General features: G+C 60.8%; 5 protein-coding genes across 6 annotated transcripts; 1 reads left to right on the top strand and 4 right to left on the bottom strand.

Annotated features, from left to right (window-relative positions):
- Positions 1-142: 142 nt before the first annotated feature.
- Positions 143-4369, top strand: AARSD1 (alanyl-tRNA synthetase domain containing 1). The gene is made up of 12 exons (XM_057414150.1): positions 143-215; positions 297-419; positions 492-651; positions 806-863; positions 1200-1356; positions 1445-1561; positions 2210-2340; positions 2513-2579; positions 2739-2830; positions 3323-3377; positions 3954-4048; positions 4209-4369. The coding sequence occupies exons 1-12, from the start codon at positions 177-179 to the stop codon at positions 4342-4344; spliced, it is 1230 nt and encodes a 409-aa protein (XP_057270133.1). The 5' UTR covers positions 143-176; the 3' UTR covers positions 4345-4369.
- A 2037-nt stretch (positions 4370-6406) lies between these two features.
- On the bottom strand, positions 6407-9299 carry G6PC1 (glucose-6-phosphatase catalytic subunit 1). The gene is made up of 5 exons (XM_057414177.1): positions 9028-9299; positions 8309-8418; positions 7774-7882; positions 7529-7644; positions 6407-7093 (listed from the first exon to the last, which is right to left on the bottom strand). Exons 1-5 carry the CDS (start codon positions 9255-9257, stop codon positions 6582-6584), a joined length of 1077 nt encoding a protein of 358 aa, XP_057270160.1. The 5' UTR covers positions 9258-9299; the 3' UTR covers positions 6407-6581.
- A 3595-nt stretch (positions 9300-12894) lies between these two features.
- On the bottom strand, positions 12895-15856 carry LOC130601838 (membrane primary amine oxidase-like). The gene is made up of 4 exons (XM_057414173.1): positions 14237-15856; positions 13873-14158; positions 13423-13552; positions 12895-13272 (listed from the first exon to the last, which is right to left on the bottom strand). The coding sequence occupies exons 1-4, from the start codon at positions 15804-15806 to the stop codon at positions 12976-12978; spliced, it is 2283 nt and encodes a 760-aa protein (XP_057270156.1). The 5' UTR covers positions 15807-15856; the 3' UTR covers positions 12895-12975.
- Positions 15857-17052: 1196 nt separating this feature from the next.
- On the bottom strand, positions 17053-21560 carry AOC3 (amine oxidase copper containing 3). Of its 2 annotated transcripts, none has more exons than XM_057414170.1 (4): positions 19425-21560; positions 18130-18415; positions 17808-17937; positions 17053-17350 (listed from the first exon to the last, which is right to left on the bottom strand). In XM_057414170.1, exons 1-4 carry the CDS (start codon positions 20992-20994, stop codon positions 17066-17068), a joined length of 2271 nt encoding a protein of 756 aa, XP_057270153.1. In that variant the 5' UTR covers positions 20995-21560; the 3' UTR covers positions 17053-17065. The 2 variants fall into 2 exon arrangements, with proteins under 2 accessions (XP_057270153.1, XP_057270154.1); XM_057414171.1 differs by lacking the exon at positions 19425-21560 and adding an exon at positions 18643-19051.
- Positions 21561-23055: 1495 nt separating this feature from the next.
- On the bottom strand, positions 23056-25386 carry LOC130601837 (membrane primary amine oxidase-like). The gene is made up of 2 exons (XM_057414172.1): positions 23411-25386; positions 23056-23262 (listed from the first exon to the last, which is right to left on the bottom strand). The coding sequence occupies exons 1-2, from the start codon at positions 24975-24977 to the stop codon at positions 23234-23236; spliced, it is 1596 nt and encodes a 531-aa protein (XP_057270155.1). The 5' UTR covers positions 24978-25386; the 3' UTR covers positions 23056-23233.
- Positions 25387-27692: the final 2306 nt, after the last annotated feature.

The following is a 27692-nucleotide window of genomic DNA, read 5'->3' on the forward strand; positions in this document are numbered from 1 at the left end:
CGCCGCCGCCGCCCTTTGCCGTCCCCTCCTCGTGTTCCGCCCCCGAGACCCAGCGGCACCGGGAGCGCGCACCCCGCAGGCGCCGCCTCTCCGCGCCCGCCATCCGCGTGTCCCTGCGCGGCCGCCATCCGCGTGTCCCTGCGCGGCCGCCGTTGCCGCCAGCCCCGTTGTGTGCGATGGTGTTCCGGTGCCAGCGGGACAGCTGGGCCCGGCAGGTAGCGGCGGGGCCGGCACCGGGAGGAGCGGGGCCGCGGGGCAGGGACGGGCCCTCACGGCGCCACCGGCCCCGTTTGCAGTTCGCCACCAGGGTGGTGTCGTGCCGGGCGGCGGAGCTGCGGCCCGAGGGCGGCGGGGAGCCGGTGCGCGGGTTCCAGGTGGTGCTGGAGGACACCATCCTCTTCCCCGAGGGCGGCGGGCAGGTAGGGGCCGGGCGGGCGGCGTGGGGTGGGGGGAGAGCAGAGCCGCGATGGGGCTGACGGCCGTGTCCGCAGCCCGATGACCGCGGGCTCATCGGCGATGTGCCGGTGCTGCGGGTGACGCGGCGGGGCCCCGAGGCCGTGCACTTCGTGCGGGCGGCGCTGGAGCCGGGCACCGAGGTGCTGCTGTCGCTGGACTGGGAGCGCCGCTTCGACCACATGCAGCAGCATTCAGGTGCGTGCCCGGTAACGCGCAGCTCTGCCCGTGCCGGGCTCCCCTTGCGCTGTGAACAGGTCGGGAAGGAAACGCTCGGCCCGGTTTGAAGCGGGCTTTGTCCTGCTCCTGGCGCCGGTGGCGCTCAAAGCTGTGGCTTGCACGTCTCTTGCAGGGCAGCATCTCATCACTGCCATCGCAGAGCAGATGTTTGGATTCAGGACAACTTCTTGGTGAGCAGGGGAAAGGCTCCTTGTGCCTGCAGTCTCACCTTGTTTGGCGTGTGCCAGCGTGTGGGGAGCTGAGCATGAATACATCAGTTTCCCCGGGGGCATTTCACTCGGGCTCAGAGGGCCTGGGAGAGGTGACTGAGCCAGGGAGAAGCTTTGGGGAGAAGCTGTGCAAAGCATGTGCTTTGTCTCTGGGTGTTTGGTGTGCACAGTGTGCTCTGTAAGGAGCAGAGAGGAAGGGAATGCTTGTTTCAGTCACGTTTCCAGCAGTGGGATGGTGCTGCCCAGAGGAACCTGCCGGCAGCTCTTAACTACAGCAGCAGATGTTCACTGGTGCAGGGAGCTGGGCCGCCAGCGAAGCGTCATTGAGCTGGACACCCCCTCCATGACAGCAGAGCAAATAGAGGCCCTGGAGAGGAGCGTGAATGAGAAAATCAGGGAGAGGGTGCCTGTGACAGTGAGGGAACTGGCTGCAGATGACCCTGACATTGAAACAGTGAGTGGTGGAAGAGAACTGATGATATCTGCGGGGCCGAGACAACCAGAGCATGGATGCCACCGTGGTGCCAATGTCCTCATGCTAGGTGAGAAGCCGTGGCTTGCCGGATGACCACGTGGGGCCAGTGCGAGTTATTGACATCGAAGGCATAGACTCCAACATGTGCTGTGGGACCCACGTCTCCAACCTGAGTGACCTGCAGGTGCTGAGCTGCTCTGGGGAGCGTTTGGAAGTCCCTGAGATCCATGGTCTGTTGGCATTGCCCCTGTGGTAGAGGGGGTAGCAGGAGCCCTGTGCTGGGTGAACCCAGCAGCACCATGCCCAGGGCGCAGTCTGCATCCACTCACTCAGGTGAATGCAGGAAACGCCCCTCCTGGCCTGGTCTTTCTTCATAGCAGAACTCAGCCCTCACCTGCAGCAATGGTGTTACCTGAACTGCCAGTGCTCTGCGAGGGCATGTGCTGGATTGCCAGCGTGGCAGTGCCGCGCTGGGTTGTTCCCTGCTTAAAGCACTGATATTTTTGAGTGCTTGTCATGAATGAGAGAGAAATCCTCTGCAGGGAGGGGGAGAGAAAATTCTAGAGCTGCTTTTAAACATTTCTGTCTTTTCAGTCTTTTGTGGGGGTCTGTATCCCACCAGAGACCTCCGGGTGCACTGCAGAGGGCAACCCAGGCTGAGCAAATCGTACTCATTCCACTGTATCACCTTCCTTTGGGGGTTTTTTGCATGTTGACCTTTAATCACTGGCAGAGTCAATACTCAGAAGGCATAATCTGGTAGGAACTGGCCACCTGCGTGAGTATAAGGAAAATACTGTTCTTTTCTGACCGGGGTGATTTTCTTTTTAAGGTTATTAAACTCCTCGGCACAGAAAAAGGGAAAAAGAACAAAACCAACCTGGTTTTCCTGGCAGGAAACAGAGTGCTGAAGTCACTTGAACAAAGTCACAGTACTGAGAAGGCTCTGACTTCACTGCTCAAGTAATACCCTTTCCACTTTTGTTACTTCATCATTATGACTCCTTCTGACAAATAGCACATAAGCCTCAGCAAATGTCTACACGGAGCTTTTTATGATGTTACCTTCTCTTGCTCCTTTAAGAAACCCTTTCCTTGTCCTCCAGAGCAATGATCCCAGTTCTTGTTCTTTCAGAAACGGACCAGGTGGGCACGTAGAGGCCGTGAAGAGACTGCAGAGCTCAGTGAAACTGCTGCAGAAGGTACAAGGGTGACTGAGAAAGGCTTCCTGTAGAGCCAGGCTTTAGTCCTAACTGGGAACTGGATTGTGGATGTTAGGAAAACTGCTCCAGCCCCTGGGAACAGAGCGGAGGGTTCGTGATTTCTCCATCTGCAGCACAGTTTGGTTGCTTTTCTTGCAGAATAACTTGAACCTGCTTAGAGACATTGCTGTTCTGATAGCCCGGGACTTCAAGAGCAAGCCTGTTCCAAGTCAGCTCTTTGTGCTACACAGGTACAGAGGAGTTCGGGGAAAAGGGGGAAATGGCATCATGGTATCTTAGACATGTTATGGCAGTTGCATCTCTCCATCACCTTTTCAAGCTTGTTTCTCAAGGAAGAATATAAGCAAGGTGGATAGAGGATTAAACTGCCTCAGTCTGCTGGAAGGCTGTGTCATTAAAGGAACGTGTTAGTAATTCAGTCATTGAGTTCTTCTGCTTTTATAGCTCTGAAATAACTGTGTCTGGTTTCTCTCTGCCATTGATACTTTCAAATAAAACTGAAGAGCTCTATTTCTTAGGGATAAACACAAATAATTCCCCATATATCCATAGGAATGCACAGTGAGGGTTTAGATACACAGAAAAGCCCTGGTCTCCATCCTAACAGCAAGAGGCCAGAACCCCAGGCCTGATCAGACCTTTGGTTTCTGCTTGGTATTTTGGACTCTAGAGGGGACTTTTGCCTCTTTCTGAAGTGGGTTTTTTTTTACCCATCCCTACAGGAAAGAGGGTGACTCTGAGTTTATGAACATCATCGCTAATGAGATTGGGACAGAGGTAAGTGACTGATGGAGACTCACCTGACCCTATGGGCTCTTTCATTCAGGCTATAGCCCAGGCAGGGGCTGACAGGGCTTCTCTTTGTCCCATAGTCCCAAGCAAGGTGTGTTTACTTCCAAAAGTTACCTGAGGTTATTGTCCCCATCAGCCTGGGTCTGCAGGGGAATCCTCAACAGTCAGGAAATACACCAGGGAAAATCCAGAGCTCTGTAGAAGAGCCTGTGCTTAGAGAGCCACACAGAACCTTACTGGGAATAGGATAGGATGGAATATTGCAGTTGGGGGGGAATGGAATAGACTGTTGCAGTTGGAAGGGATCTACAATGGTCATCCAGTCCAAGTGCCAGCTGTATCCTTTGAACGTGGATACCCCCATATTCTGTCCCTCACATAAGGTTGAGGTTAAGGTTAAGAAACTCGCTCCATTTTACTTCCTTCAACTTGAGTCTCTGCCTCAGTAATGCACACAGACTCCTGAATTATCGGATGGGTCCTGTGGCCAGTGCCTTTGTCCTCCTCCAGACAAGGAGGGCACTGGGTATTCTGGAGCAAGATCCATCTCTCTGTCCACAGGAAACCCTGCTGTTCCTGACTGTGGGAGATGACAAAGAAGCAGGACTCTTTCTTCTAGCTGGACCAGTTGAAGCAGTTGAGCATTTAGGTCCCAGGTAACATGTTCTGTGGGCTCTTTAAAACCAGTGAGAATCTGATGTTGCAGCCTGAGCAGCATCATTGAGGCACGGATCCATGTTTGCTCTCTGGAATGGGTTGGGCCAGGCCAGTCTCTTCTCTGCAAGTGAGAAGGAGCCTGTACTGCTGTTACTGCAGGGTGGCAGAGCTGCTGGGGGGCAAAGGAGCTGGGAAGCGAGGCCGCTTTCAGGGCAAGGCCACCAAGATGAGTCGGCGAGGAGAAGTGGAAGCTCTGCTCCAGGAGTTCACCAGCAGTGGGAGCCCTGAAGCCTAAGAACGGTTCTCAAAGCAGAGCCGTTCTATCCCTGCCTTGCGTAAGCCCCAGCACCTTCTCTCCCAGAGAATAAAGACATCAACCCGGCGGCTGGCGTTGGCGTGCTCTCTGTGAGCTGGTTTGGTGCTCATGGAACGCTGGGGACGGGGATGTGCCCTCCACGCTTTGCTGGGAGGGATCCATCAGTTCCTGGAGGAACGGTGCTTGTTCCCGGCTCACACCTCGCCCGGGCAGAGGCAAACCTTTCCCTTGGTGGGGTGCAGTTGTCACTGGTCCGGTTTTGAACCTCGCAAGTTTTCCGGGTCAATGCAGGTGTAAATTCCCTTGGGATCTGGCAACGCTGCTCCCCCCGGCCCCTGGGCTCGCCTTTCTGCCCGGCTGCAGCCTGGACCTGCTGCAATCTCGGCTGCGGGGCCTAAGGGGGGCTGTGGAGTCACAGCGGGGAAAGGCAGGCTCAATAAATGGGGAATTTCCCCCCCCCCCCATGCAGGAAATGGCAGGTTTGGTCCTATTGCTGCTAATAAATAGAGAAAAAAAAGAGAGCTCTATCCTAAGGAGGTTTATCTATGATGAATACAGGATATATGCCTCTTCCTGATGTTTCAAGGGCTGGAGCACCTCCACTATGGGGCCAGGCTGAGAGAGCTGGGCTGGGTCAGCCTGGAGAAGGCTCCTTAAGGGGAGACCTGAGAGCAGCTCCAGTGCCTGAAGGGGCTGCAGAAAAGCTGGAGAGGGGCTTTGGACAAGGGCCTGTAGGGACAGGCCAAGGGGAATGGCTTTAACCTGCCAGAGGGGAGACTGAGATGAGCTCTTAGGCAGAAGCTCTTCCCTGTGAGGGTGCTGAGGCGCTGGCACAGGGTGCCCAGAGAAGCTGTGGCTGCCCCATCCCTGGCAGTGTTCAAGGCCAGGTTGGACACAGGGGCTTGGAGCAAGCTGCTCTAGTGGAAGGTGTCCCTGCCCATGGCAGGGGTTGGAGCTGGAGGAGCTTTAAGGTCCCTCCAACCCGCACTGTTCTGTGATGCTGGGATGGGTTTTGGTGTGGGTTCTGCAGGTTTGCCATTGGGTTGGAAGGAAGGTGCTCTCTCGCCTTGTGGCTTTTGGTGTTTTGGCAGAGGGCTCCCATCGGAGGCCTGGCAAGGGCTGCAGCACCTCCAAACATCAGCTACGTGCAGTGAAGGCTGATCCAAGCTGCAGCAAGACCACGGCTGTTACCAGGGCTCTGCTGAGCACCATCTCCCAAAGGCATTGCAAGATCTGAGCAGGGGAAAGGGGCCACAGCGGAGAGCAGAGCACTGTTGATGCTTGCAGCTGGGTATGGGGTAAATGCTGCGGGAGCTGGTGCTCTGGGGGAGATGGATACTGCATGTACAGTATCCAGGGGCTGAGCCAGCACTGATCACCCAGCCCTGCCCCGGCACAGCCCCAGCTGAGCCGCTCGGTCCTAAAGCTGTGCTTGTTTCCATAAGCAGAGAGGTGACACAAGCACGTCCCTGTTCCTATACCCAGAAGCCCTGGATAAACAGCACAAAAAGCAGCTCATCCCCTCCCGCTGTGCTGCCTGCATCTGACTGCACCCAGGGGGTGAACAGCGATGAGGACCGGGGAAACCCAGCACTGCCTTTCCCAGTGGTTTAATCCTGTCAACACCAAGAGCAGTCCCACCCCATCCCTGCGCCCTGGAGCCAGTCACCCATCCCACCTCAGCAGCCAGCGATACGGGCACCCTCAGCAGCTAAACACACCTTCAGCTTTAATAACACACCTCTTGCTCCCAGCTATGTGTGTGTGCAGATACGCATCCCGTGTGTGTATCCCGCAAGCCAGCGCTTTGTCTCCAAATCAGTGTCTGCTGTTCCTGTAACAGCCGCCTGGCCGGCAGCCCCCGAGCACCCATGGGCGAGCACCCTGCTCCCGGCGGTGCCTCCTCCAGCCCTGCAGCACGGAGGTGGCGCGGCCCCATGAGCTGCAGGGCAGCGCAGCCTTGTCCCCACGCTGCACCAGGTCCTGGGGGCGAGGGGAGCGCTGGGCTCACCGTGCCATCGGCTGGCCACAGACCACCCGAGCCTACACCGTGCCCAGCGCTATGGGTCCATGCAGGAGCCGCCCGGCAGCACCTTCCCTGTCCGCAGTCAGTCTGTGCAGGCTTAGAGGGGGAGCAAACAGTGCTGGGTGCACCCACGGTCTGTGACTGCCCCCGAGCCCAGAGCCCGGGCACACCGTTACCTGCAGGGCCGTTCCTACGCAGCCTTCTTGTCCCGCGTGGCCAGGAGCTGGGAGATGCAGTAAGGGACGAGGCCGACAGTGGCCAGCGGCACGGCTGCGCTCTTGCAGAACGAGAGGACGTAGAAGAGCAGCTGCATGTGGGAGGGCGGCTTGAAGGCGTCGAAGAGGTGCAGGATGAGGAGGGAGGCAGCGGCGCAGCCCAGGCGGAACGGCAGCCGCTGGCCCTGCTTCCCCCGGCAGCTCTCCAGGTACATGTGGGAGTTGAGGGCCAGCCCCAGCCCGAAGAGGATGCCCAGGTTACGGAGGAGGCTGGCGAAGGGGGTGGTGTCGATGTGGACCCACTCGGGGCGCTTGCACCACTTCTGTGCCTTTTCCAGTGTCCAGAGCAGGTCCACGCCGACCGCCCGCAGCAGGAGGTAGAAGCCCAGGGCGAAGCTGAAGAGGAAGAAGGTGATGCCCACGTAGCGGCGGAGGCTGGCGTGGTAGATGCAGCGGACGTGCTGGAAGCTCTTGGCCACGGCCATCCCTGCCGGTAAGGAAGCGGGAGAGGAGGCAGTGCCCATCGGTGAGGGATCCCTGCTCCATCCCTGCTCCTCAGGGTGCTGGAGCTGAGCGGGGGACGCGTTGCTGGGGCTCCCCAGTGCTCCCACACGGCACTCACTGCCCTGGCAGCCACTGCTGCTCACAGGGACTGGCTCTGGCCCTCACACAGTGATGGCCCTTTCACACCCACGTTTGTGGTCCCTCAGGGCCCAGCAGTGCCCTGCCTGCCCCACTGGGACTCCTGCGTCAGACAGGGCAGGGAGTGGAGGGCATCCTGCCCATGAGGAGGAGGGCAGTGAGTGCAAAGCCACAGAGGCAGCTTTGCATCAACACCTCACATGCACCTATCTATCAGGCACCCTTCCTGCCCGGTGCTGCAGGTGCTGTGGGGAAGGCGATGGGGCTCAGATGCACTCACCTGAGATAACCCCTGCGATGACCTGATGGGGGAAGTGGGCAGCAATGAAGACTCGGGACAGGCAGACACAGACCTGGACCGCCCAGAACCCCATCCACAGCACCATCCACAGCACCCTGCAAGGGGCAGGCACCCGTGTCAGCCCCAGGGCTGACTGACACTGCCCGGGTCTGCCCCCAGCCCTGTGCCCGGCTGGCTCTGGAGCAGCCCCTGCCCACCGCAGGTAGTTGCAGCCCACGGCTCACCAGTATTTGAGTGTCTTCAACTGCTTCTTCCCCATGGCAGTGGAGAGGAGGGCTGTCACCATGACATAATACACGCCTGCTGCACCCATGGCGTGTCCGGAGGGGCTCCCTGAGTGCAAAGAGAGCCCCACATCAGAACCCCCCCCATAGAGTGGCACCAACCGCATGGCGCCTGGCACCAGTCTCCCTGTGGCTGCTGCTCTGGAGCCCACTGAGCGGCTGCCAGCGCATGAGGCTGCAGCTGAGCACGGCCATGGCACAGGGCTGCAGCTGAGCATGGTCCTGGCACAGGGCTGCAGCCAAGCACAGGCAGGGCTTGGTGCTGAACCGCCACGTGTGCACCGGGGTCAAGGTCTGCTCCACGCAGGGGCTGTCTCTGCCTCCATCGGCAGCAGTTCCAGTCCTCCCTGGGGAGCCAGGCAGGGTTACGGTGGGCAGCAGCCACAGCCACGGCCATGCCACCACCTCCCTCCCCATAGGGAGCTGCATGTGCAGGATCCCAGGCAAGCACCCACTGTCCCTTCCAGGGACCCACCGGGGCCGGTCTCGCAGGTGAGTGGGAACTGCTGGATGGCTGGGGCAGAGGCGTTGCTGTAATAATCTGTCTCATGGACCCACCAGTATGGTCTTTCCCCAAAGAGGATCCTGCAAAGAAAGAAGAACCGGGGCTGTAGGGGTCCTGGGCAGCAGAGCTGGTGGCACAGCCTCGGGTTCCACTCTGGCCTGGGAGCTGGAAGAGGCAAAGGACCCATGGAATGGTCCAGGGTGTCCCAACAGACACAAACAACATCCAGCTGATTGCTTGGTCCCAATAGCAACCACCACCTATGCTCTGCCCATCCCTGGCCCCTGAAAGGGGAGAACAGGGCAACAAGCTGAGAAAGAAGAGTGTTGTCTGCTCCCCTTCAGTCTTTTTCAGGCCAAGAGCAACTGTCTTGTGGTGGCATCGAAGGCAGAGGGCACCCGTCCCTGTCACGCCTGCAGGCAAGCACGGGCATCCAGGGGGATTTGAGCTGCAGGAAGGCACAGAACTGGGACCTGCTGCAGGGACACTGGGTGCAGCCCCAGAACCTCGGGATGCTGAAAGGCTGCGGCGGGGATGGCACCCCTGGGTACCACAGCCCGCTGCCAGGATGGGACATGACCTCTTTTGTCTGTTTTACGCCCATGTCAAGGCTGGGAACGCACATCTGGCCCTCCCTGCTCCAGCTGTGCCAGCACGCGTGGAGGGAGCTGTGGCACGGGGCCACTCACCACTTGAAGACGAGGTTGAGCCAGTCGCCGATCACGGCCACCCAGATGAGCCTGATGCCCACGGCCTCGTTGGAGTGGAACCAGATAGGGAAGAGGACAAAGAAAGCGTTCCTGAGGTCGGCAGCGAAGGAGATGAAGAGGAACAAGTCCTGGGAGCCGCGGAAGTGCTCCTGCAGCCAGTGCGTGGCCTGGATGCCCGTGTCGTGCAGGAGGTTCATGCTGGGTTCCATCCTCCTGCGTGGCTCGGGCTGTCCCGCGCTGCACCGCGCCGCCGGCGTTTTATACTCCTCAGGGTCGTGTTTGCTGCGGGCAGGTTGCTTGTCCCAGCGCCGATCTTTGGACCCAAAACCACTTTTGCCAAAGGTGCATCACCGAGGGGTTGTTACAAACATGTTTGGAACAGCTGACGTAAAAACAGGCTCCGGGGCGCGTGGAGCCCCGCGTGCTCCGGCACCAGCACCTTAACCCCTTCCCACACCGCCGCCTCCCTGCAGGGTGCTGGTGGCTGCCTCAGCCGGGGCTCCTGCAGCTCCTGCCCTTCCTGACAGCCGGCTCAGCGGCTCCCACTGAACCGCAGCGTTCGCTGTTAGCAGGGAGGAGATGCAGGTGCCTGTGCCCTGTGCGAACGGCCCTGCGGAGCTGTGGCGCGTTCCCCATCCCTCTGCCATCACCCCAGCACCACCAGAGCGCTGCAGGGATGCCCAGGAGCAGGGAGTGGGTTGTGTGTGGAGTGCAGGGCCGGGTGCCTCCAGCTGATGAAGAGCCACCTTGCTGCCACACCAGGCTGCTCGAGGGTCATGGGAACTTCCCAAGCCATGGGCAGCTCCTGGTTGTCAGTGACGTTGTTCTGGTCTCTGGTGTGGGGTTACAGGGTGCAAAGGGTCCTTAACCCACAAATGAAGAAAGGCATTCCCCCCAGCACAGATCCTCTGGGTTAACCCCTCCTGCACAAGTGCCCTGCCTGCAGGGATGGAGCTGAACACATCACTCATCCCAGCAGTGCTGGCACCGCAGCTTCATCACCCCAGGGAGCAGCATCCCCGGGAGGTGGTGCTGAATGGGGAGCGTGGAGCTGTTCCAGGAGCCTGAGCCCTCGGCATCAGCCTGGCCAGAGAACCCTGCTGGGCACGGCCCCGCAGCCCCATGGCAGCCCCATGCACGGGGTGCCCCAGCAGAGCCTCCCACAGTGGAAGAGGTGGGACAGACAAGAGGTGTTAATGATTAGCAGCCAGTGAAAATACATCACTTATCTCCCCTCCTCGAGAAAGTTCAGGTCAAGATCCTTGAACCGCTGCCCATGTGCCGTCTGCCATGGCATGGAGCAGGCAGAGGTCGTGCCCAGGCTCTGCGCTGCTGCGGGCAGCATCCTGCCCCCTTTACCTGCACACAGCCCAGGGAGCCAACAGGCAAAACCACTGCAAACCCCCCTGCCTGGGGTACAGGCACAAAAGCCCAGCGAAGCCGAAGGTTGCACGGAAATGGAATTACTCTTGCAAAACAAACTCCCCAGCAGCTCGTTCCAGGGTCTTCAACCCGGCGCGAAGGAATGCGGCAGCCTTGGCTTCCGCATCGAGAACGTTTTGAAACAGCAATAAATTCTCCCTGGGAGATTTCACAGCGGAAAATGGGGGCAAAAGGTGCTGGGGGATGGGGATTAGCGAGTCCTTGGAAAGAATCCCTGCAGGAGAACTGGGGCCACGGCAGGGAGAGGCCACGTCCGCCCCACGGTCCAGCACCAGCCAGGCTGTGAGTGCTGCTTCCCAGTGCCCTGCTCTGCAGGTAGATCCCCGGCCCCAGACTGGCTCCAGCTTTCCCATGGGAGGAGCAGGGCCAGGCTGCGGGTGCTTTATCCCTGTGCTGGGTTCTGTGCTCAGGCGGCTTTGGATCAGGCTCAGCACCCGGAGCTGTGCGCAGCTGCCTCCGGACCACAGTGTCCCCACTACTCCCAAGGCACCGGCTGCAGCTGCAGGCGATGCTGTGCACGTGGGAGCTCTAACGCACTGTGCTGCACATGGGGCCGCTGCTCCATCCAGAACATTCCCAGCCCGTGGGCAGCAGCAGGGAGCGAGCTGGGTCGCCGCAGCATGGAACTGCCCGGTCCTGCCTGCGTCAGCGTGCGGGCAGAGTCCAGGCAGCACCGCAAGCACGTGGGCACGCAGTGGCAGGCAGGGAGCCGCAGCAGGGAGCATCCCGCATGCTCCACCACGCTCCTCCTGCTGTCACCCCAAGACACCCCTGGGCCTCGTGCTGAGCCATGCCCTGGATCTGCACAGCATCCTTCCCTGCGCCGCACAGCATCCTTCCTTGATCTGCACAGCATCCTTCCCTGTGCCGCACAGCATCCTTCCTTGATCTGCACAGCATCCTTCCTTGATCTGCACAGCATCCTTCCTTGATCTGCACAGCATCCTTCCCTGATCTGCACAGATCTGCACAGCATCCTTCCCTGCGCCGCACAGCATCCTTCCTTGATCTGCACAGCATCCTTCCCTGTGCCGCACAGCATCCTTCCTTGATCTGCACAGCATCCTTCCCTGCGCCGCACAGCATCCTTCCTTGATCTGCACAGCATCCTTCCTTGATCTGCACAGCATCCTTCCTTGCACTGCACAGCATCCTTCCCTGATCTGCACAGCATCCTTCCCTGCGCTGCACAGCATCCTTCCTTGCACTGCACAGCATCCTTCCCTGATCTGCACAGCATCCTTCCCTGCACTGCACATCATCCTTCCCTGATCTGCACAGCATCCTTCCCTGCGCTGCAGCGAGCCAGGCTGGCTCCAAGGGGATGCCCAGGGCTGCTTGAGCCCATCGCAGCTTGGCCCTGGGCAGACCCAGCTCCCACAGCAAGGGGGCAGAGGGGATGGATGCCCACCATTCCCCCAGGGACACAATGGCCAGCACTCGGCATCCGCAGCCACATGAGGCTGGAGCTGAGCGACCCTCGCCAAGCTCCTCAGTGTCCCCACCCCAGCCCGGTAGAGCGAGGATGAGCTTTGGATAGTGTGGAATTCGGTGGGGGGTGCGGGAGCAAGGGTCCCTGTGCCGGCGGGGGCTGAGCACACTGGGCAGCAGCCAAGGCCAGAGCCGATTGATGCACCTCGGACCGGCCGTTACACATTAACTCCCTTGTTTGTCCCACATTCCCCGGCAGGAACCTCCAGCCAACACCCCGGGTCCAAGAGCACGGCCGGTGCCAGGCTCTGCCCCACCGCCCTTGGACCCCAGGAGCACCCCAGAGCCGAGCCAGGACCCCCCATTACAGACACCAGTGCCCGCAGCAGCGCTGGGCTCTGGCCTCCAGCCACAGAAGCGGCAGCAGCACCCATGAGCTCCACATTGGTTTGGTCAGAAAAGCACCCGCATGCCTGTTTATTGGGGAAGGGTGGACACGGGGCAGCACCCGTCCCATGCTCCTTGTCCTGCAGGCTCTCAGCGCGCTGTCCTTGTCCCCAGAGCTTGGCACCGCCGCAGCAGCAGCAGCAGCTCAGCATCAGCCCCGGAGCTGCACATCCAGGGGGCCGGGGTGGATGTTTTGGGCATCCCGGAGCTGCTGGCTCCAGTGTGGCTGGGCACACGTGGACCACGGCTCCAAGGGGAGCTGCAAGCTCGTGCAGTGCCCAGCCCTGGCCAGCACCGTCCCCCTGTGTGCAATGACCTACCTTGGGGAGCAGCAGGAGCCCCGGTCGTGGAAGAGCAAAGCAGCTGTGGGCAGCCCACAGCATTTTGGGTGGCATCCTGGATGCGGTCTATGAGAGGTCACTCCTTGGGGCTGTCCTTTAGAGGCTGTGAGCCCACGTTTGGCGGTGCTGTGGGGCTGAAACAAGAACTGAGCTCACCCTGAGCATGCAGCATCCCAGGCATGGGGAGGGCAGTCCTGGCATGGCACCGGCACCCCTCCAAGGACCCCACACCGCAAGGGGCTGGGCAGCAGCAGCCCCTTCCCCATCAGAGTGCGCCAGGCAGCGGGGCCAGGCTGAGGTTGAGGAACCCCCCGTAACGGAAGGGGGGCAGATGGGGGGCACAGGCTGGGGGCGGGCAGGCCAGCGGGTTGGCTCCACACATCCCGGGGTCCTGCTCGCTGCTGAAGTAGACGCTGTCGGGTGAGTCCACCGAGGGGTCCTCATCGAAGTAGTTGTAGGGCCTCAGGAAAAAGCCAACGCCGTTCCCCACGGTCACCGTGTTGGGGATGTCTTCAGCATGGGGGACGTGCAGGAACCCCACCGAGATCCAGGCCACCAGGTCCTGCGTAGGAGGGAAGCCGGGCACCCCGTCAGCCCCACGGAGTCACTTTCAGCCCGTCACCCACCCAGGTTGGCTGCGGGACACGTGGGGCAGGAGCCGGGGCTGCACCCACAGCATTGGGCTCCACGGGCGCAGGAGTCCCCAGCTCACCTCGTTGGTGATGGTCTCGTTGTTGATGAAGTCAGCGAAGGCAACGGTGGGCGTCCAGGGGTTGTTCTGGTTGTAGATGCTGGTGCTGGCGGGCTCCTCCTCCTTCCGACGGGTGACGGCCAACTGGTACCTGCACAGGGAGCAGAGGGGCTCATCCGTGCGATGCCGGGCACCACCGCCTGGGGATGCTGAGCGCATCCCTGGTGCGTGCCGGGGCACCAGCTCCGGCCTGCATCAGGGAGGGAAAAGGAGGGGCTGGCGCATGCGATTGCTCTAAATTAATCTTATCTAGGGTCAGATTCGTGCCTGTGAACTGCTGCAAACAGATGGCATTGAGCAGCTTTTCCAGGGATTCTCAGAGCCAAAAACTGCACGTTTGGTGTTTACCCCGTCCCTGCAGCCCGGCACGGGTCGGGAGCAGTGGGACCCGGTGTCCAGCCCTGGACCTACCTGCCCCAGCTGATGGCTCTCTCCATGGGGCTGCTGGTGGGAAGGTGCTCCCCGGCGAAGCTGGTGATCTGGATCCGGTAGCTGCGCGGATGCCCCCATTTATTGGAATTGGGGCTGGCAAAGGAGACGTAACGGGGCATGGGGGCATTGAGCGGGAACGCCGCCTCATCCTCCCTCTCCAGCCTTTTCCTGCGGAGGTACAGCCGCTCAATGGTGTTCTGCATGCTCCAGGGATCTTTCAGGAGCTTGTACCCCATGTCCTGGGTGTCCAGGGAGTTCAGCTGCCCTGTGAAACAGCAGGGAAAACCCTCAGGCCCGCAGCCCGCAGTGAACCGCGGCCGCACACAAAGGCGCCCAGACCTACCGTCGACATCCAGGTCCACCTTGTAGTGTATGTGGTGGAGGTGCATCGTCCCCAGCGTGTGGGGCCCAACCCTGCTGCCGTAGTCAGTGCCTTGGCCGTGGAGGAAGGAGGTGCTGATGTAGCCGGTGGCGTGAACCCGGACCTCCACGGCCCCGCTGCTGTGGAACATGAAGTCCCAGATGTAGTCGTAGTTGATGAGGGTGGAGATGGTGCGGATGACCAGCGTGGTTTTCCGCAGCCCCCCGTAGTACAAGGAGTGCGAGTCAGAGAAGTGGCGCCGCAGGGGGAGAGCGGCATCGTGCTCAAAAATGCACAGGGAGTTTTGGTTGGTTTTGGGGGTATCTGACTCCACCAGGTAGTGCTGGTCCACGTAGGTCGCGGTGTAGGGGCAGTCGAGGCCCCGGACGAGCTCGTAGGCAAACCTGCCGATGCCAAAGCTCCCATCGAGGTAGCGGGTCGACATCCCCCCGGGGCAGTTGGAGCCGTACAGGGCTAAGGCTTCCTGGAGGCTCAGCTCATAGACAATCCTCTCCCCGCGGTACCTGATGTCAAAGAAGCGCGGCCCAGAGCTGGGGCTCATGCCGAAGGTGACGCTCCAGCCCTGGAAGGTGACCCGGTTGTCCACGACGCTGTAGCGGGGACCCTGGGGCTCATAATGCAGCGGACCCGGGGAGCCGGGCTGGTGCCGAGGCCTCATTGAGCCCAGCACTGATTCAGCCCGAGGCTTGTGGATCCTGACAGCCTCCAGTGAGCTGGCCACAAACGCTTCCTCCAGATCCCCCATGCTGGCAAAGTAGTGCCCGTTGTAGAAGACGTGGCGCAGCTGCCAGAGGGAGACGTCGAGAGCCCCATGGTCCACCAGCACCTCCAGCCCCACTGGCAAGAGGTAGTAGCCAGAACCAGGCACGCTATGGAAGAGGACAAACCAGGTCGCCCGGTCGCCGGACTTGAAGCCGCGCGGGGCCGTCGTGAGGGTGGTCAGGTCGGTCCCATCAGACTCACAGCACGCGGCGAGGAAGCGCGGAGCCTTTCGCAGCTCCCTCCGGATGAGGACATTGATGTCCGCGTACTCCTTACTGGTAACGGGTCTGCGGTGGTACGGCACCTTCCCCCCGTACCGGCGCACCGTCACGTCCCGGTGATACAGCGGCGTCGGCAGCGGCCCCACCACGTACTCGGTGACGTTGGGCTCTGCCTGCTCCCCAAAGTACAGCACAGCCAGCGCCTCGCGGGGCGGACGAGCCCCCGCCCCGTCCAGGAACCGCAGCGCCTCTGCCTTGGCCGGCACCTGCAGCTCCACGGAGGCGATGCAGTTGTCGGAGGGCTTTGCCCGCGCGGCGTCCACCAGCCGCAGCCCGAGGTGTCCCCGCAGGTACCGCACCACCTGGGCCAGCTCGGCGGGGGTCAGATCCGCAAAGACCAGGCTGTGGCCGCCGTCGGGGTCCTCCTGCGCCGGGGGCCGGTGCGGGCACGCACCGGGGGCCCTGCCCCTGCTCAGCAGCACACAGACCAGCGCCAACACGGTGGCTAAAGCCAGAGCCAGGAGCACGAGCGCGGTTCTCACGTTCATGGCTGCTGAGGCTCAGCGCTCCCGCGGTCTGGCACAGCGAGTTTCCAGCTGCAGAACCTCCCCAGTGACCAGAAGGGGCTGGGTTTGGTGGGGTTTGTGGTTTATCCCCCGTTCGCTCGACAGGGAACGGCCCATTGGGCTGCGCAGGAGGGATGTTCTCAGACGTGCCCAGGAGTTGCTGGGGACCATAAAAGGCAACTTTCCTCTGCTTCCCCCAGTGGGTCATAATGTCAAGCACACTTAATGCTTCTGCCTCTGTTCTCCTCCCCTTGTCCCACTGCAGACCTTGGACAGAACAGAGCCAGCCACTTGGGGGAAATAAATCTATCTCCCTGCACTTCCTTCTCTTAACCCTGCAGACAGAAGCAGCCAGGCCAGCAGTGGGGACCGTGAGGACAATGCTCCTGTGCGCAGAGCAGCGCAGAGCACAGCATCACGGCCCCACCGTCACCAGCAGCACCTCCACAGCCTGTGCAGGCACTGCAGCATCCTGTGGTCCTGCAGCTGGGAAGGAGGGAGAGGACAGCGGCTGGTGTCCCCCAGAGGCACCTCCTGATGCTGGCATAGATAGGGCTGTGAGGAGGGGGATGAGGGCTCCAGAACCCACCCAGCACTCTGGCAAACGGCAGCAGCACGAGCCTTGCACTGGGCTCTCTGTGGTGGCCTCATGAAGTCTGTGTGGCTTGCACAGAGGGACCCATGAGCCCCCTCCCTGCAATGGTCCCCTCTGCACTCCGCAGTGAGAGCTCAGGACCTGCGTCCCAAGAGGGTCCTGGCTCTGTCCCCACCGAGCCCTGAGACTTCCCAGCCCATCCCTGGAGCATCCCATGCCCGGACACCCAGAGCCTGGTCTGTGGGTTAAGGAAACACAGCAGAGACCCCGCAGCATCCCCGCAGCAGACGCTGCTGTGCGTCATAAGAACGAGACACTCAAAGAGAGCACTGGACCAGAACCGTTTTCATTCTCTTAACCTGAGACAGGCACTACACAGCGCTTGCTTCTAGGGCAGAGGAACAGGGTTTTCTCCTCGCTTTCCCTCTGCGACAGACCCCAATTCAGCAAGTTAACAGAGCTCACATGGACCTCCCATGCGGCACCGCGCCGGGAAGATCATGCTTCCCTTTCACAGAGCACTATCTTAAAGCAATGGTAAAAAGTGAAGTCGTTGCACAACTGGCAATTGAGACAACTCCCCCAAAACACTGAGGCAGAGCAGGCAGCCTGGGGCCTCTGCGCCTCCCAGCGCCGTCCTCTGGCATTAAAGCCTGCTTGTGTTTTGGAAGCCATCATAGGTGAAGGGGGGGAAGTTGGGCAAACAAGAGGCGGTTTGGGGCAGGCACGCAACGGGGTTGACTTCACAGGCCGTGAAATCCTGCTCACTGGTGAAGAACACCCCGTCGTGTGAGTATATGGAGGGGTCCAGGTCATAGTAGTTGTAGGGTCTCAGGAGAAAGCCCACCGAGTTCCCTACTGTCACAGTGTTGGGAATATCCTCCGAGTGCGGGATGTGAAGGAAACCAGCGGTTATCCAGGCAACCAGGTCCTAGGCAGGGAAGAGCCACAAGACCATGGTTATTGCAGAACGCTGCAGAGCACCAACCAGAACCTGCCCAGGGGCCATGGAAAGCTCCAGGAGAGCAGGAGGGGACCCAGCCCTGCTGCTCCCACACCGCGAGCTCCCCTCTCCATGGGAAGATCCCCTCCCTTCCCAATGACCTGCCCGCAGCCATGGCCCACCCAGCAGGAAGGGCCCTGCCTGTGCTCTGCAGCCAAGCTCTGGCTCCACAGGGATTTTCCTGATGTTCTGCTGCATTTCTCCATAGGGGAAAAACAAGCTCCTGCTCTGCACGCTGACCTCTGCGCTCTGACCAAAGCACCAGATACCCAGCAAAGGGGATGCTCGAACCCGCTTCCCTCATTGCCCGGAGCTGTTCCTCTCCCAGCTGAGCCCACTGGGGCAGCTCTGGGGCTGGGTGCCACAGCTCCAGCCCCCGGCTCACCTCGTTGGTGATGGTCTCGTTGTTGATGAAGTCAGCGAAGGCAACGGTGGGCGTCCAGGGGTCGTTCTGGTTGTAGATGCTGGTGCTGGTGGGCTCCTCCTCCTTCCGACGGGTGACGGCCAACTGGTACCTGAGGAGAAGACAAGAGATGGGAGCAGTGCTCTGGGACAGGGCAGAGCTAAACCCAACCCCCTGCTCCCATGGAGCAACCCCAGCCCAGGAGAGCGTTTTCCCTGGTCCTCCCCATCAAGGAACACCTTTCCCAAACAGTGGGGCCGGGGGCATCACCAAGAGCCTGCTGCCCCGCTCAGAGCAGCCTGACCTTGCCCAGCTGATGGCCCTCTCCATGGAGCTGGCTTCGGGGACATGGTCCCCTGCAGAACTGGTGACCTGGATCCTGTAGCCGCGCTGGTGGCCCCACTTGTTTTTGCTGTTGGCTGCGAAGTAGATGTATCTGGGCAGCTTTGCCTGGAGCCGGAAGGCAGCCTGGTCCTCTGTGTCCAGGACTTTCTTGGTGAGCCGTGGCCGCTCTATCTGCTGCTCTGGGTTCCAGGGAGCCCGCACCATCTCGAAGGCCATGTCGTGGGCCACCAGGGAGTTCTTCACCCCTGTGAAGCAAAAGCAAAGTCACCGAGGAGCATCCCTGCAGTCCCCTGTGCTCCCCATGGACGTCTCCCCAGCCTCACTACCTGCACCCCAGGCTCTGAGCACCGGCTCCTGCCCGGGACAGCAGTTACAGCTCTGTAGCTCCAGTGCTCCATGATGCTGGGTGCACTTCTGTACGGCTCTAGCTTTGTCTGACCCAGGCAACACCACCACCCACAGGGACTCTCACCCTCTGCGAGAGACAGAGGGGAGCCCCATCCCAGTGCAGAAGAACAGGTTTGCTTCCCAGTGCAAGCAGACCCTAATTAAGTCTAGCACCTCATGATCCAGGCACCGTGTTTATGCTCATCAGCATGAGCCCTGGCAGCTGGAAAGCACCAGGAAGAGCCCAGGCTCGGAGTGCATTTGCACATCACAGAACTGGAGCCCTGCTGCACAGTTCAGGTCTTCCCACAGAGAAAAGGGATGGGCCAGAGGCTCAGAGCAACAGGAGCGGCTCAGGAGCAAATGAAGCCGGGGACAAGGTGGCAAAGACAGAGAGAAGTGGAGCTGCTGCTCCAGTTGCTGCTCTGAGCAGCAGAGCCGCATGCTCAGTGCCTGCCCCTGTGCCCCATCACACACCAGCAGCAGAAACAGCCCAAGGCAGCTCCAGGAAGCAGGAATGAAACCACAGAAGAGCTTGATCAACCCTGATCATGTGGGGCTCGGGACAGGGGCAGGGGCTGTGCACGGGCAGGAGGGGAAGGACCCATCCCACAATGGGAAGGCACCAGCATGGGCATGACTGGATCTGCACAGCACCGAGGGGTGACTGCAGTGGACAGAGGGGGAACCCATCCCTGCATCGCAGCAGCTTCTCATTGCTCTAAGAACAGAAGGGAGGCAGGTCTGTGGGAGCACACCCCCCATCCACATGGAAACAAAAAACTGGGTAAGGACCAAAACCGTCAAGTTTTAGGAGTCTAAAAGTACTCAGAGATGGCTCAAAGGAGAGAAAAGACCCAGACCTACCTCCCACGTCCAAGTCCACTTTATAGTTGATGAAATGGGTGCGTATCGTACCCAGCGTGCGGTCCCAAACCCTATTGCCGTACCGCAGGCCATCCCCATGGAGGAAGGATGAGCTCGTGTACCCTGTAGCGTGGACCTTGCCTTCAACGGCCCCGTTCTGGTAGAAGATGAAGTCCCACACGTAGTCATGGTTGCCCACGGTGGCAATGGACCGAAGGACCAGGGCGGAGTTGACCAGCCCCCCGTAGTACAGCGACTGCAGGTTGGAGTAGTGCCGCCTCAGCGGGGAGCCCAGGTTCTGCTCAAAGATGCAGAGAGAATCCTTTCTCTTGCTGGGGCTCAGGCTCTCGGACAGGGAGTGCGTGTCGATGTAGGTGGCCGAGTAGGGGCAGTCGACCCCTCGCACCAAGGGGGAGGTGTAGCGCCCGATGCCGAAGCTGCCGTCCATGTACCTCGTGGACATCCCTGCGGGGCAGTTGGAGCCGTACACGGACATGGCCTCCTGGACGCTGATTTCGTAGGCAACCCTCTCCCCCTTGTGTCGGATGTCAAACAGGCGCAGGCCCGTGCTCACGCTCATGCCAAAGGCGAAGCTCCACGCCTGGTAGAGGACGTGGTTGTTCCTGACGCTGTAGCGGGGACCCTGCGGCTCGTACTGCAAAGGGAACGGCGCGGCCCGAGGCGCCCGCGGCTTCATGGACGAGAAGTCCCCGTCCCGCGGCGCTCTCCTCACCTTCTCCACGCTGATGCGACCCTGCACGTAGGCGCTCTCCAGCTGCACCATGTCCCCGTAGTACTGCCCGTTGTAGAAGACCCTGCTCACCGCCCAGCGGGACACGTCCAGGCTGCTGTGGTCAACCAGCACCTCCAGCCCCACCGGGTGCACGAAGAACCCGCTCACGTTCTGAAACAAGGCGAACCAGGACTTGCGGTCTCCAGACTGGAACCCGTGAGGGGCTGCGCTCTCAAACACCACATTGGTGCTGTCGTATTCCAGGACCTCCTTCAGGAAGGTCGGGGCTGCAGCGAACGCCACCGTCTTCAGGAAAGCTCCCACTTGCTCATACTCACTGCCCAGCATCGGTCTGCGGTGGTACGGCACCTTCCCCCCGTACCGGCGCACCGTCACGTCCCGGTGATACAGCGGCGTCGGCAGCGGCCCCACCACGTACTCGGTGACGTTGGGCTCTGCCTGCTCCCCAAAGTACAGCACAGCCAGCGCCTCGCGGGGGGGACGAGCCCCCGCCCCGTCCAGGAACCGCAGCGCCTCTGCCTTGGCCGGCACCTGCAGCTCCACGGAGGCGATGCAGTTGTCGGAGGGCTTTGCCCGCGCGGCGTCCACCAGCCGCAGCCCGAGGTGTCCCCGCAGGTACCGCACCACCTGGGCCAGCTCGGCGGGGGTCAGGTCCGCAAAGACCAGGCTCTGGCTCCTTGATCCCGTCTCCTCCTCAGTGCGGGGCTGGGATTCACAGCCAGGGGACCGCCTGCCCCTGCTCAGCAGCACGCAGGACAGAGCCAAGATCACCACGGCGGCCCCCGCCAGCAGCACGTAGGGCAGTCTGGGGTTCATCTCTCCGAGCGCAGAGCCCACGAGCAGGGCTCGGCTGCAGCATCCAGGATACGTCCCTCTCTTGCAGAGCAGGCTCTTAATCCCTTTGCCATCTGTGGGCGTCAAGGCGTCTCGTTGAGGTGGGGATGGAGCCTGGAGCTTGCATGGGGCTGAGAGGAGATCACAGGTCCCAGCCAGTTCATCCTGTTTCCTCCCTACCCCAGACACCCTGGGGAAGCCAGCACGGAGCCGGTGCCTGACTCACACCCCAGCTCCTGATGGGTTTCTCTGCTGCAGGGCGACGCCGCAGAGCCCCATCCTCTGCCTGCCCAAGGGCCGTTTGCTTCTTGCAGCATCTCCCATGAGACCCCATCCCTTCTCCTGTGGGAGCGCAGCGATGCCATGGGGGGAAGCGATGCCAGCTCAGTCCTTCTGCACCTCAGTGCCCTGGGACCAGCCCTGCTTCCATGAGGAACCAGTGCTCCAGGAGAGCCCAGGACCTGCAGCTCCTCGGCACCTCCCCAGGCCAGTTCTCCCTGTCCCCACTCCCTGTCCCTCCCAGCCCTGCGGGAAGGGGCTCGGCTGCTCCAGCCACGGGCACACAACCTGAGACAGGAGGAAGCTCCCCGGTGAGAACGGGCAGCGCCCACCAAACCCCTGGGAGCAAGCACAGGCGAGAGGCAGCGCCTGGAGCTGCTGCAGCAGGAAGAGCAGAGGCTGAAGGGTGACCAGCAGGACACATCTGTCCCCATTCAGCCAACCCAGCCGCACTCCAGAGGACGTGATCCTCAGGCAGAAGCTGTCCCACACAGAAATAGCCTCTGTCAGGAAACCTCCGCCTTCCTGACCCCACGATCGAGAGCAGCGAGCAGGGCTCAGGGCCACCCCGGTGCAGCGTGAGGAGGCTGCTTCTGCACGGGCACCAGTTTCTGCAAGGCTGCTCCCACTGTGGCCCCGTGCGAGGCGGCAGCGATGCTCCGTCAGAGGCAAGGATGGAGCACAGGAGCATGGTCCATGTCACTGCCTTCCGGTGGGGCCAGTCTGAGGCACAGATGGGAGGGTCAGGTTGAGGCTGCAACCACTGGATCAACTCAGCACGCTTGTGATGCTGTTAATTCAGGAGTTTCAGTTTTCATTCTCACTTCCATCCTCACCCTTTTCCCCTGTAGGTCCCACACCAGCCTCGGATGAGGATGCAAGCAGCCCCTGTGGGAGATGCCCCGTTGTTGCTGTGCTGCAGTTTTGCTGAGCCCTGCTGCTGGGGAAGGGCTCCCCTCCCTCGCTGGGGAATGGGTCTGGGCTCTCACGCAGCTCTTCTCGACAGCGTTTTGCAGCAGCCGGGGCTGCGGGTCTGGAAGCAGAGCGCGGAGTAGAGCATCGCCACCATGCAGGAACTGGATCTTAGCACGTCTCCGTGCCTCACTCACAGGGAGGGAACCAGCATCCAGCCTCTTCCCGGCTGTAACGACGGCAGCGGCTCCTTTCAGGGCCACACAAACCACGGCACCGCAGGCGGGTACCAGAGAGCCCGCTGGAGCGGCTGCACTGGATGCACATCACTCCCGCATGCAGCGGCAGCCACTGGAGCTGCATTCCCCCTCGCTCTGCTGCAGCCGCAGCCTCTGGTCCTGTGCAGATGCCGAACGTTCTTCCCCCTGCGTTTCACAGGAGCAGGTTTCAGTAACCCCGAACGCCACCAGCGCTGCCCTCGCACCTCCCCAGCCTGCACCCGCTGCAATGGCCTTTAAAGGGAAGCAAAGCCCTTGGAGGCTCGCAGGGCAGACGCCAGCACTGCGCTGCTCAGCGCCGGCAGCAGCGAGCGGCTCCCTGCACTCCCAGAACTCCACAGGGATCCGCAGCCAAAACCCATGACTCGGAGCAGGAGCAAAGGGAATTTGCTGGCTCCCTACAGAACTCCGCAGCCGGGGGCTTGGGGTGCAGCTTACCGGTGTTTGCTCACAGGAGGAGCAGGAGGGAGCTGCACGAGCTCAGCCCCGCAGGACACCGGTCCTGCTGCCTGCCTCACGCTTGGCACTCAAGGTACCAAAAGGACTTCCCCAAGTTACCGGAGCAGCATCGGGCACCAAAGAGCCGGTTCCCACCTCCAGCGCTGCAGACGGGGCCGTGCCTATGGCAACGAGCCCCGTGCCAGGCGGAGGCCTCCAGGAAACACAAACATTTTGCAGCTGCTACCTTCATACTTTCCTTGGCCTGGACACGCAGCTCCCAGACAATTCCCACTGCCTCCAACTCCATCACCTCAGCAGGCTGTTCCATGCATAGGAATGACTTTGCAGTGAAAGAAGAGGTTGGGAGAGTGGAAAAGCAGAGTTCAGATGTTACTTGGGGGGTGGGGGTCAACAGACAGGGGGCAACCCCCCAGAGCATTGGGGTTTACCAAGATAATGGCAGGCAGTAAAGGAAGACCCAGACCTACCTCCCACGTCCAAGTCCACTTTATAATTGATGAAATGGGTGTGCATCGTACCCAGCGTGCGGTCCCAAACCCTATTGCCGTACCGCAGGCCATCCCCATAGAAGAAGGATGAGCTCGGGTACCCCGTGGCCTGGACCTTGCCTTCAATGGCCCCGTTCTGGTAGAAGATGAAGTCCCACACGTAGTCGTAGTTGCCTACGGTGGCAATGGACCGAAGGACCAGGGCGGAGTTGACCAGCCCCCCGTAGTACAGCGACTGCAGGTTGGAGTAGTGCCGCCTCAGCGGGGAGCCCAGGTTCTGCTCAAAGATGCAGATGGCACCTTTACTGCCTTGAGGGACCTGAGAATGGGCCAGGAAGTGCACATCCAGGTACGTTGCGAAATAGGGGCAGTCGACCCCTCGCACCAAGGGGGAGGTGTAGCGCCCGATGCCGAAGCTGCCGTCCATGTACCTCGTGGACATCCCTGCGGGGCAGTTGGAGCCGTACACGGACATGGCCTCCTGGACGCTGATTTCGTAGGCAACCCTCTCCCCCTTGTGTCGGATGTCAAACAGGCGCAGGCCCGTGCTCACGCTCATGCCAAAGGCGAAGCTCCACGCCTGGTAGAGGACGTGGTTGTTCCTGACGCTGTAGCGGGGACCCTGCGGCTCGTACTGCAAAGGGAACGGCGCGGCCCGAGGCGCCCGCGGCTTCATGGACGAGAAGTCCCCGTCCCGCGGCGCTCTCCTCACCTTCTCCACGCTGATGCGACCCTGCACGTAGGCGCTCTCCAGCTGCACCATGTCCCCGTAGTACTGCCCGTTGTAGAAGACCCTGCTCACCGCCCAGCGGGACACGTCCAGGCTGCTGTGGTCAACCAGCACCTCCAGCCCCACCGGGTGCACGAAGAACCCGCTCACGTTCTGAAACAAGGCAAACCAGGTGATGCGGTCTCCAGACTGGAACCCACGAGGAGCGGCCGTCAGGGCTGCGAGGCTGCCTCCATCGTACTCCATCACTTGGCGCATGAAGGATGGAGCTGTGGGGAACACTTGGCTCTTTAAAAACCCGGCCAGCTGCTTGTATTCGACAGCCAGCGTCGGTCTGCGGTGGTACGGCACCTTCCCCCCGTACCGGCGCACCGTCACGTCCCGGTGATACAGTGGCGTCGGCAGCGGCCCCACCACGTACTCGGTGACGTTGGGCTCTGCCTGCTCCCCAAAGTACAGCACAGCCAGCGCCTCGCGGGGGGGACGAGCCCCCGCCCCGTCCAGGAACCGCAGCGCCTCTGCCTTGGCCGGCACCTGCAGCTCCACGGAGGCGATGCAGTTGTCGGAGGGCTTTGCCCGCGCGGCGTCCACCAGCCGCAGCCCGAGGTGTCCCCGCAGGTACCGCACCACCTGGGCCAGCTCGGCGGGGGTCAGGTCCGCAAAGACCAGGCTGTGGCCACCGTCGGGGTCCTCCTGCGCCGGGGGCCGGTGCGGGCAGGCACCGGGAGCCCTGCCCCTGCTCAGCAGCACACAGACCAGCGCCAACACAGTGGCTAAAGCCAGAGCCAGGAGCACGAGCGCGGTTCTCACGTTCATGGCTCCGCTGGTCCCTGGGCCCTCGCAGCAGCTCGGAGCGGGGTTTCCAGCTGCTCCTCTCTCCGTTTAGGCTGCACTGGATGGGTGAGCAGGGTGAGCACAAAGGACTGGGAGAGGCCAGGGGAGGAGATCCGAGCTTGGTGGTGACCAGAAAGGGCAGATCTCTCTCTGCAGCCTCCTGTGTCCTCCCCGAGCAGTGTCTGAAGGCAGCAGTGGAGATGCAGGGTCAGTGACTCAGACAGGCTCCACAGAACTCTGTTACTCCTTCAGTCCAAGCTCGCTTCCTGCGGCTGCCTGTAAAAGCGCAGCTCCTGTCGTCAGCCCGAGGTGCCTGCGACCTCCGCCCGGCTCTGACAAGCTGGGAATTGTTGCCATGCTGTAGAATTCCACCTCTTTGCGACTCGTCGCGTTTCCTCCTTGTAAACACGGTCCCGGGCAGCCCCGTCCTGAGCTTGCAGTGGCTTTTTATTTATTTTCTCTTAAATCCTCCCCACGGAAGCCTTTGCGGAGAACACATCACTTGTGTAGCACCGGAGCAGCTCTGGCAGGCACGGAGAGAGGGAGCTCAGGGTGAGATTCAGGCACCGGTGCGCTGTGAACAACCGGCTCTCAGTCTGCACCTCCGAGCAGCCATGAACTCATTCATTCCACTGAAACAAGCCCTCACTGCTTCCAGTTCACAGGCGACTGAAGGGCAGCTCCTGAGAAGTTCCCTCAAGGACAAAGCCACCCCAACCTGTGGCACCCAGGGCTTGGGGCTCAATCCTGCCCGAGGCTGGGGGTCAGACCGCTCCAATCCCTGCCTGTCCCCGCTGGTGCTGGGAAGCGGAAGGCATCCAAGAGAGCCATGGCTGGAGATTCAACCCAACATTTCCACTCCTGCTGCCAGCCTCACCTCACCTCACCCTGGCCCTTCTCATCCTCCCCCCCGACAGCTTCCCGGCCGTGCTCACCAGACACCACACTGGCAGGCAGGAGGCCACATTGCCATAGGACACGCTCCATTATCCTCACCACCACAGGCAGCCTCAGCCTTCTTTAGCCCAGGCTGCAGCTGTGCAGGGCAGGGACACGCACGCCCGTTCCCTGCCAGCAATGTGTCATCGCTGCCTCACCGGCCGCTGCGCCAGCGCCGGCAGAGCCACGGCTCCCAGTGCACGTGGCGCCGGTGCCAGAGGAGGGCACGGACACAAGTGATGGGGAGAGATGGGACGGATGAGGACAGAGCCTTGGCTACACGGGATGCAGCAGCTGCAGGTTTCAGAGGTACCCTGCTCTTCCCAACTGGCCTCTAGTGGCAGAATGCCTCTGAGCAGCCACAGATGCAGCAAAGATGCGCTGATGTCCAAGTCAAGTCTTTCAATGGATGCTCTCAAGGCTTTGAGGGTTACTTGGGGCTAGGCCTGAAAGAAAAATTCCCTTTCCATGTAAGCCTGGAACAGGGAATCTGTTTCACCCAGCATTGCACAAGTGCTCTGCACCAACACACACCTACAGAGCCGAGCCAAGAGGATGCACAAGCCCCCGAGGCCGCAGGCACAGTGCTCACACTGACACAAAGAGCAGAGCCTCCAGTTTTCCCTTTGCCTCTTGGTTTTGCATCCCAAGTCCCTAAAGGTCAAGGCAGAGGCTGCAATTACAGACGGTCATTTTCTAAGCAGCGCAGCAGTACTTTAAAGACCTGGATGAGCTCCACAGGCTTGAGTGCCCCACAAATCACAACTCAACCCTGCAGCTCGCCTGGGAGACGTCTGAAAATAAAGGGTGGGAACAGCCCTGGGTCTGTGCATGTCGGGGTTTGGAAAAGAAAGAGAAACCCTGACCTGGAATGACATCCCCACGACAAACCAGCGCACGGCACACACCCGGGGCTGCAGGGTGTGTGCCATGGGTGCATGTCTGATACCCCGTTATCAAACCATGTCCTCTTCTGCTGCGCTTCTCAAGATGAGGACTTGTAAAGCTTCTTAAAGCAACACAAGAATCAGCCTGCACTTGCTGGGAGCAACGTTTAGGACGGAACAGCCCTAAATCCACCTACATCTTGCAGCAGGAATTTCAGGAAGCAGAGCAACTACCAGAGCCTGCAGAGCCAGGAAACCCATGTCGATACCTTCCTGATGGAAGCACTCAAGGATCTTTAAGGGCCACATCACTGAGATGCTCGTGGTACCTTCTCCAAAAGAAGCCTGAGGCAGGTCAAGCCATGTCTCTCAAACAGCAGCATAACTTGCTCATGACTTGTTTGGTTCATGGCGTTTGATGCCCTTCGCCCCGGCCCACACCTGATGGGGAGAATTCACATCCTCCTCCTGGTGTTTATTTTGGCTCCCAGTTCTTTTGGACACTGCCCATTGGCGCCTTTGATAATTGCAGACATCTCCCAGACAAAGCAAGGAGGGAGTTTGCTCGCACAGAGATATGGAGGGAGCAAACACCAGCCTCTCCCATCTATAGAAACCGACCCCAGAGACAGGCAGCGGACACTCTGGAACTGGCAGACACCTGGGAGAGAACAGCACAGGGAACCCTGTGCCAACGCTCCCGACACAGGCAAGGCTGAAGCACGCCCCGGGCCAGACCTCAGCCTTTGGAAAACTCCCATTCCCTCATCTCACGGGGTCAGCTCCTGTGCAACAGAACAGCGGGAACTGCCTGACCCTTCCCCACGGCGGCCGCGGATGGGAGCGTCTGCACCCAACTGCTGGGCCTTTG

The sequence above is a fragment of the Pezoporus wallicus genome, unplaced genomic scaffold (genome assembly GCF_028554395.1).
Source record: "Pezoporus wallicus isolate ANWC-B61680 ecotype Strahan unplaced genomic scaffold, APGP_CSIRO_Pwel_v1 contig_13150, whole genome shotgun sequence".
Classification (NCBI taxonomy): Eukaryota; Metazoa; Chordata; class Aves; order Psittaciformes; family Psittacidae; genus Pezoporus; species Pezoporus wallicus.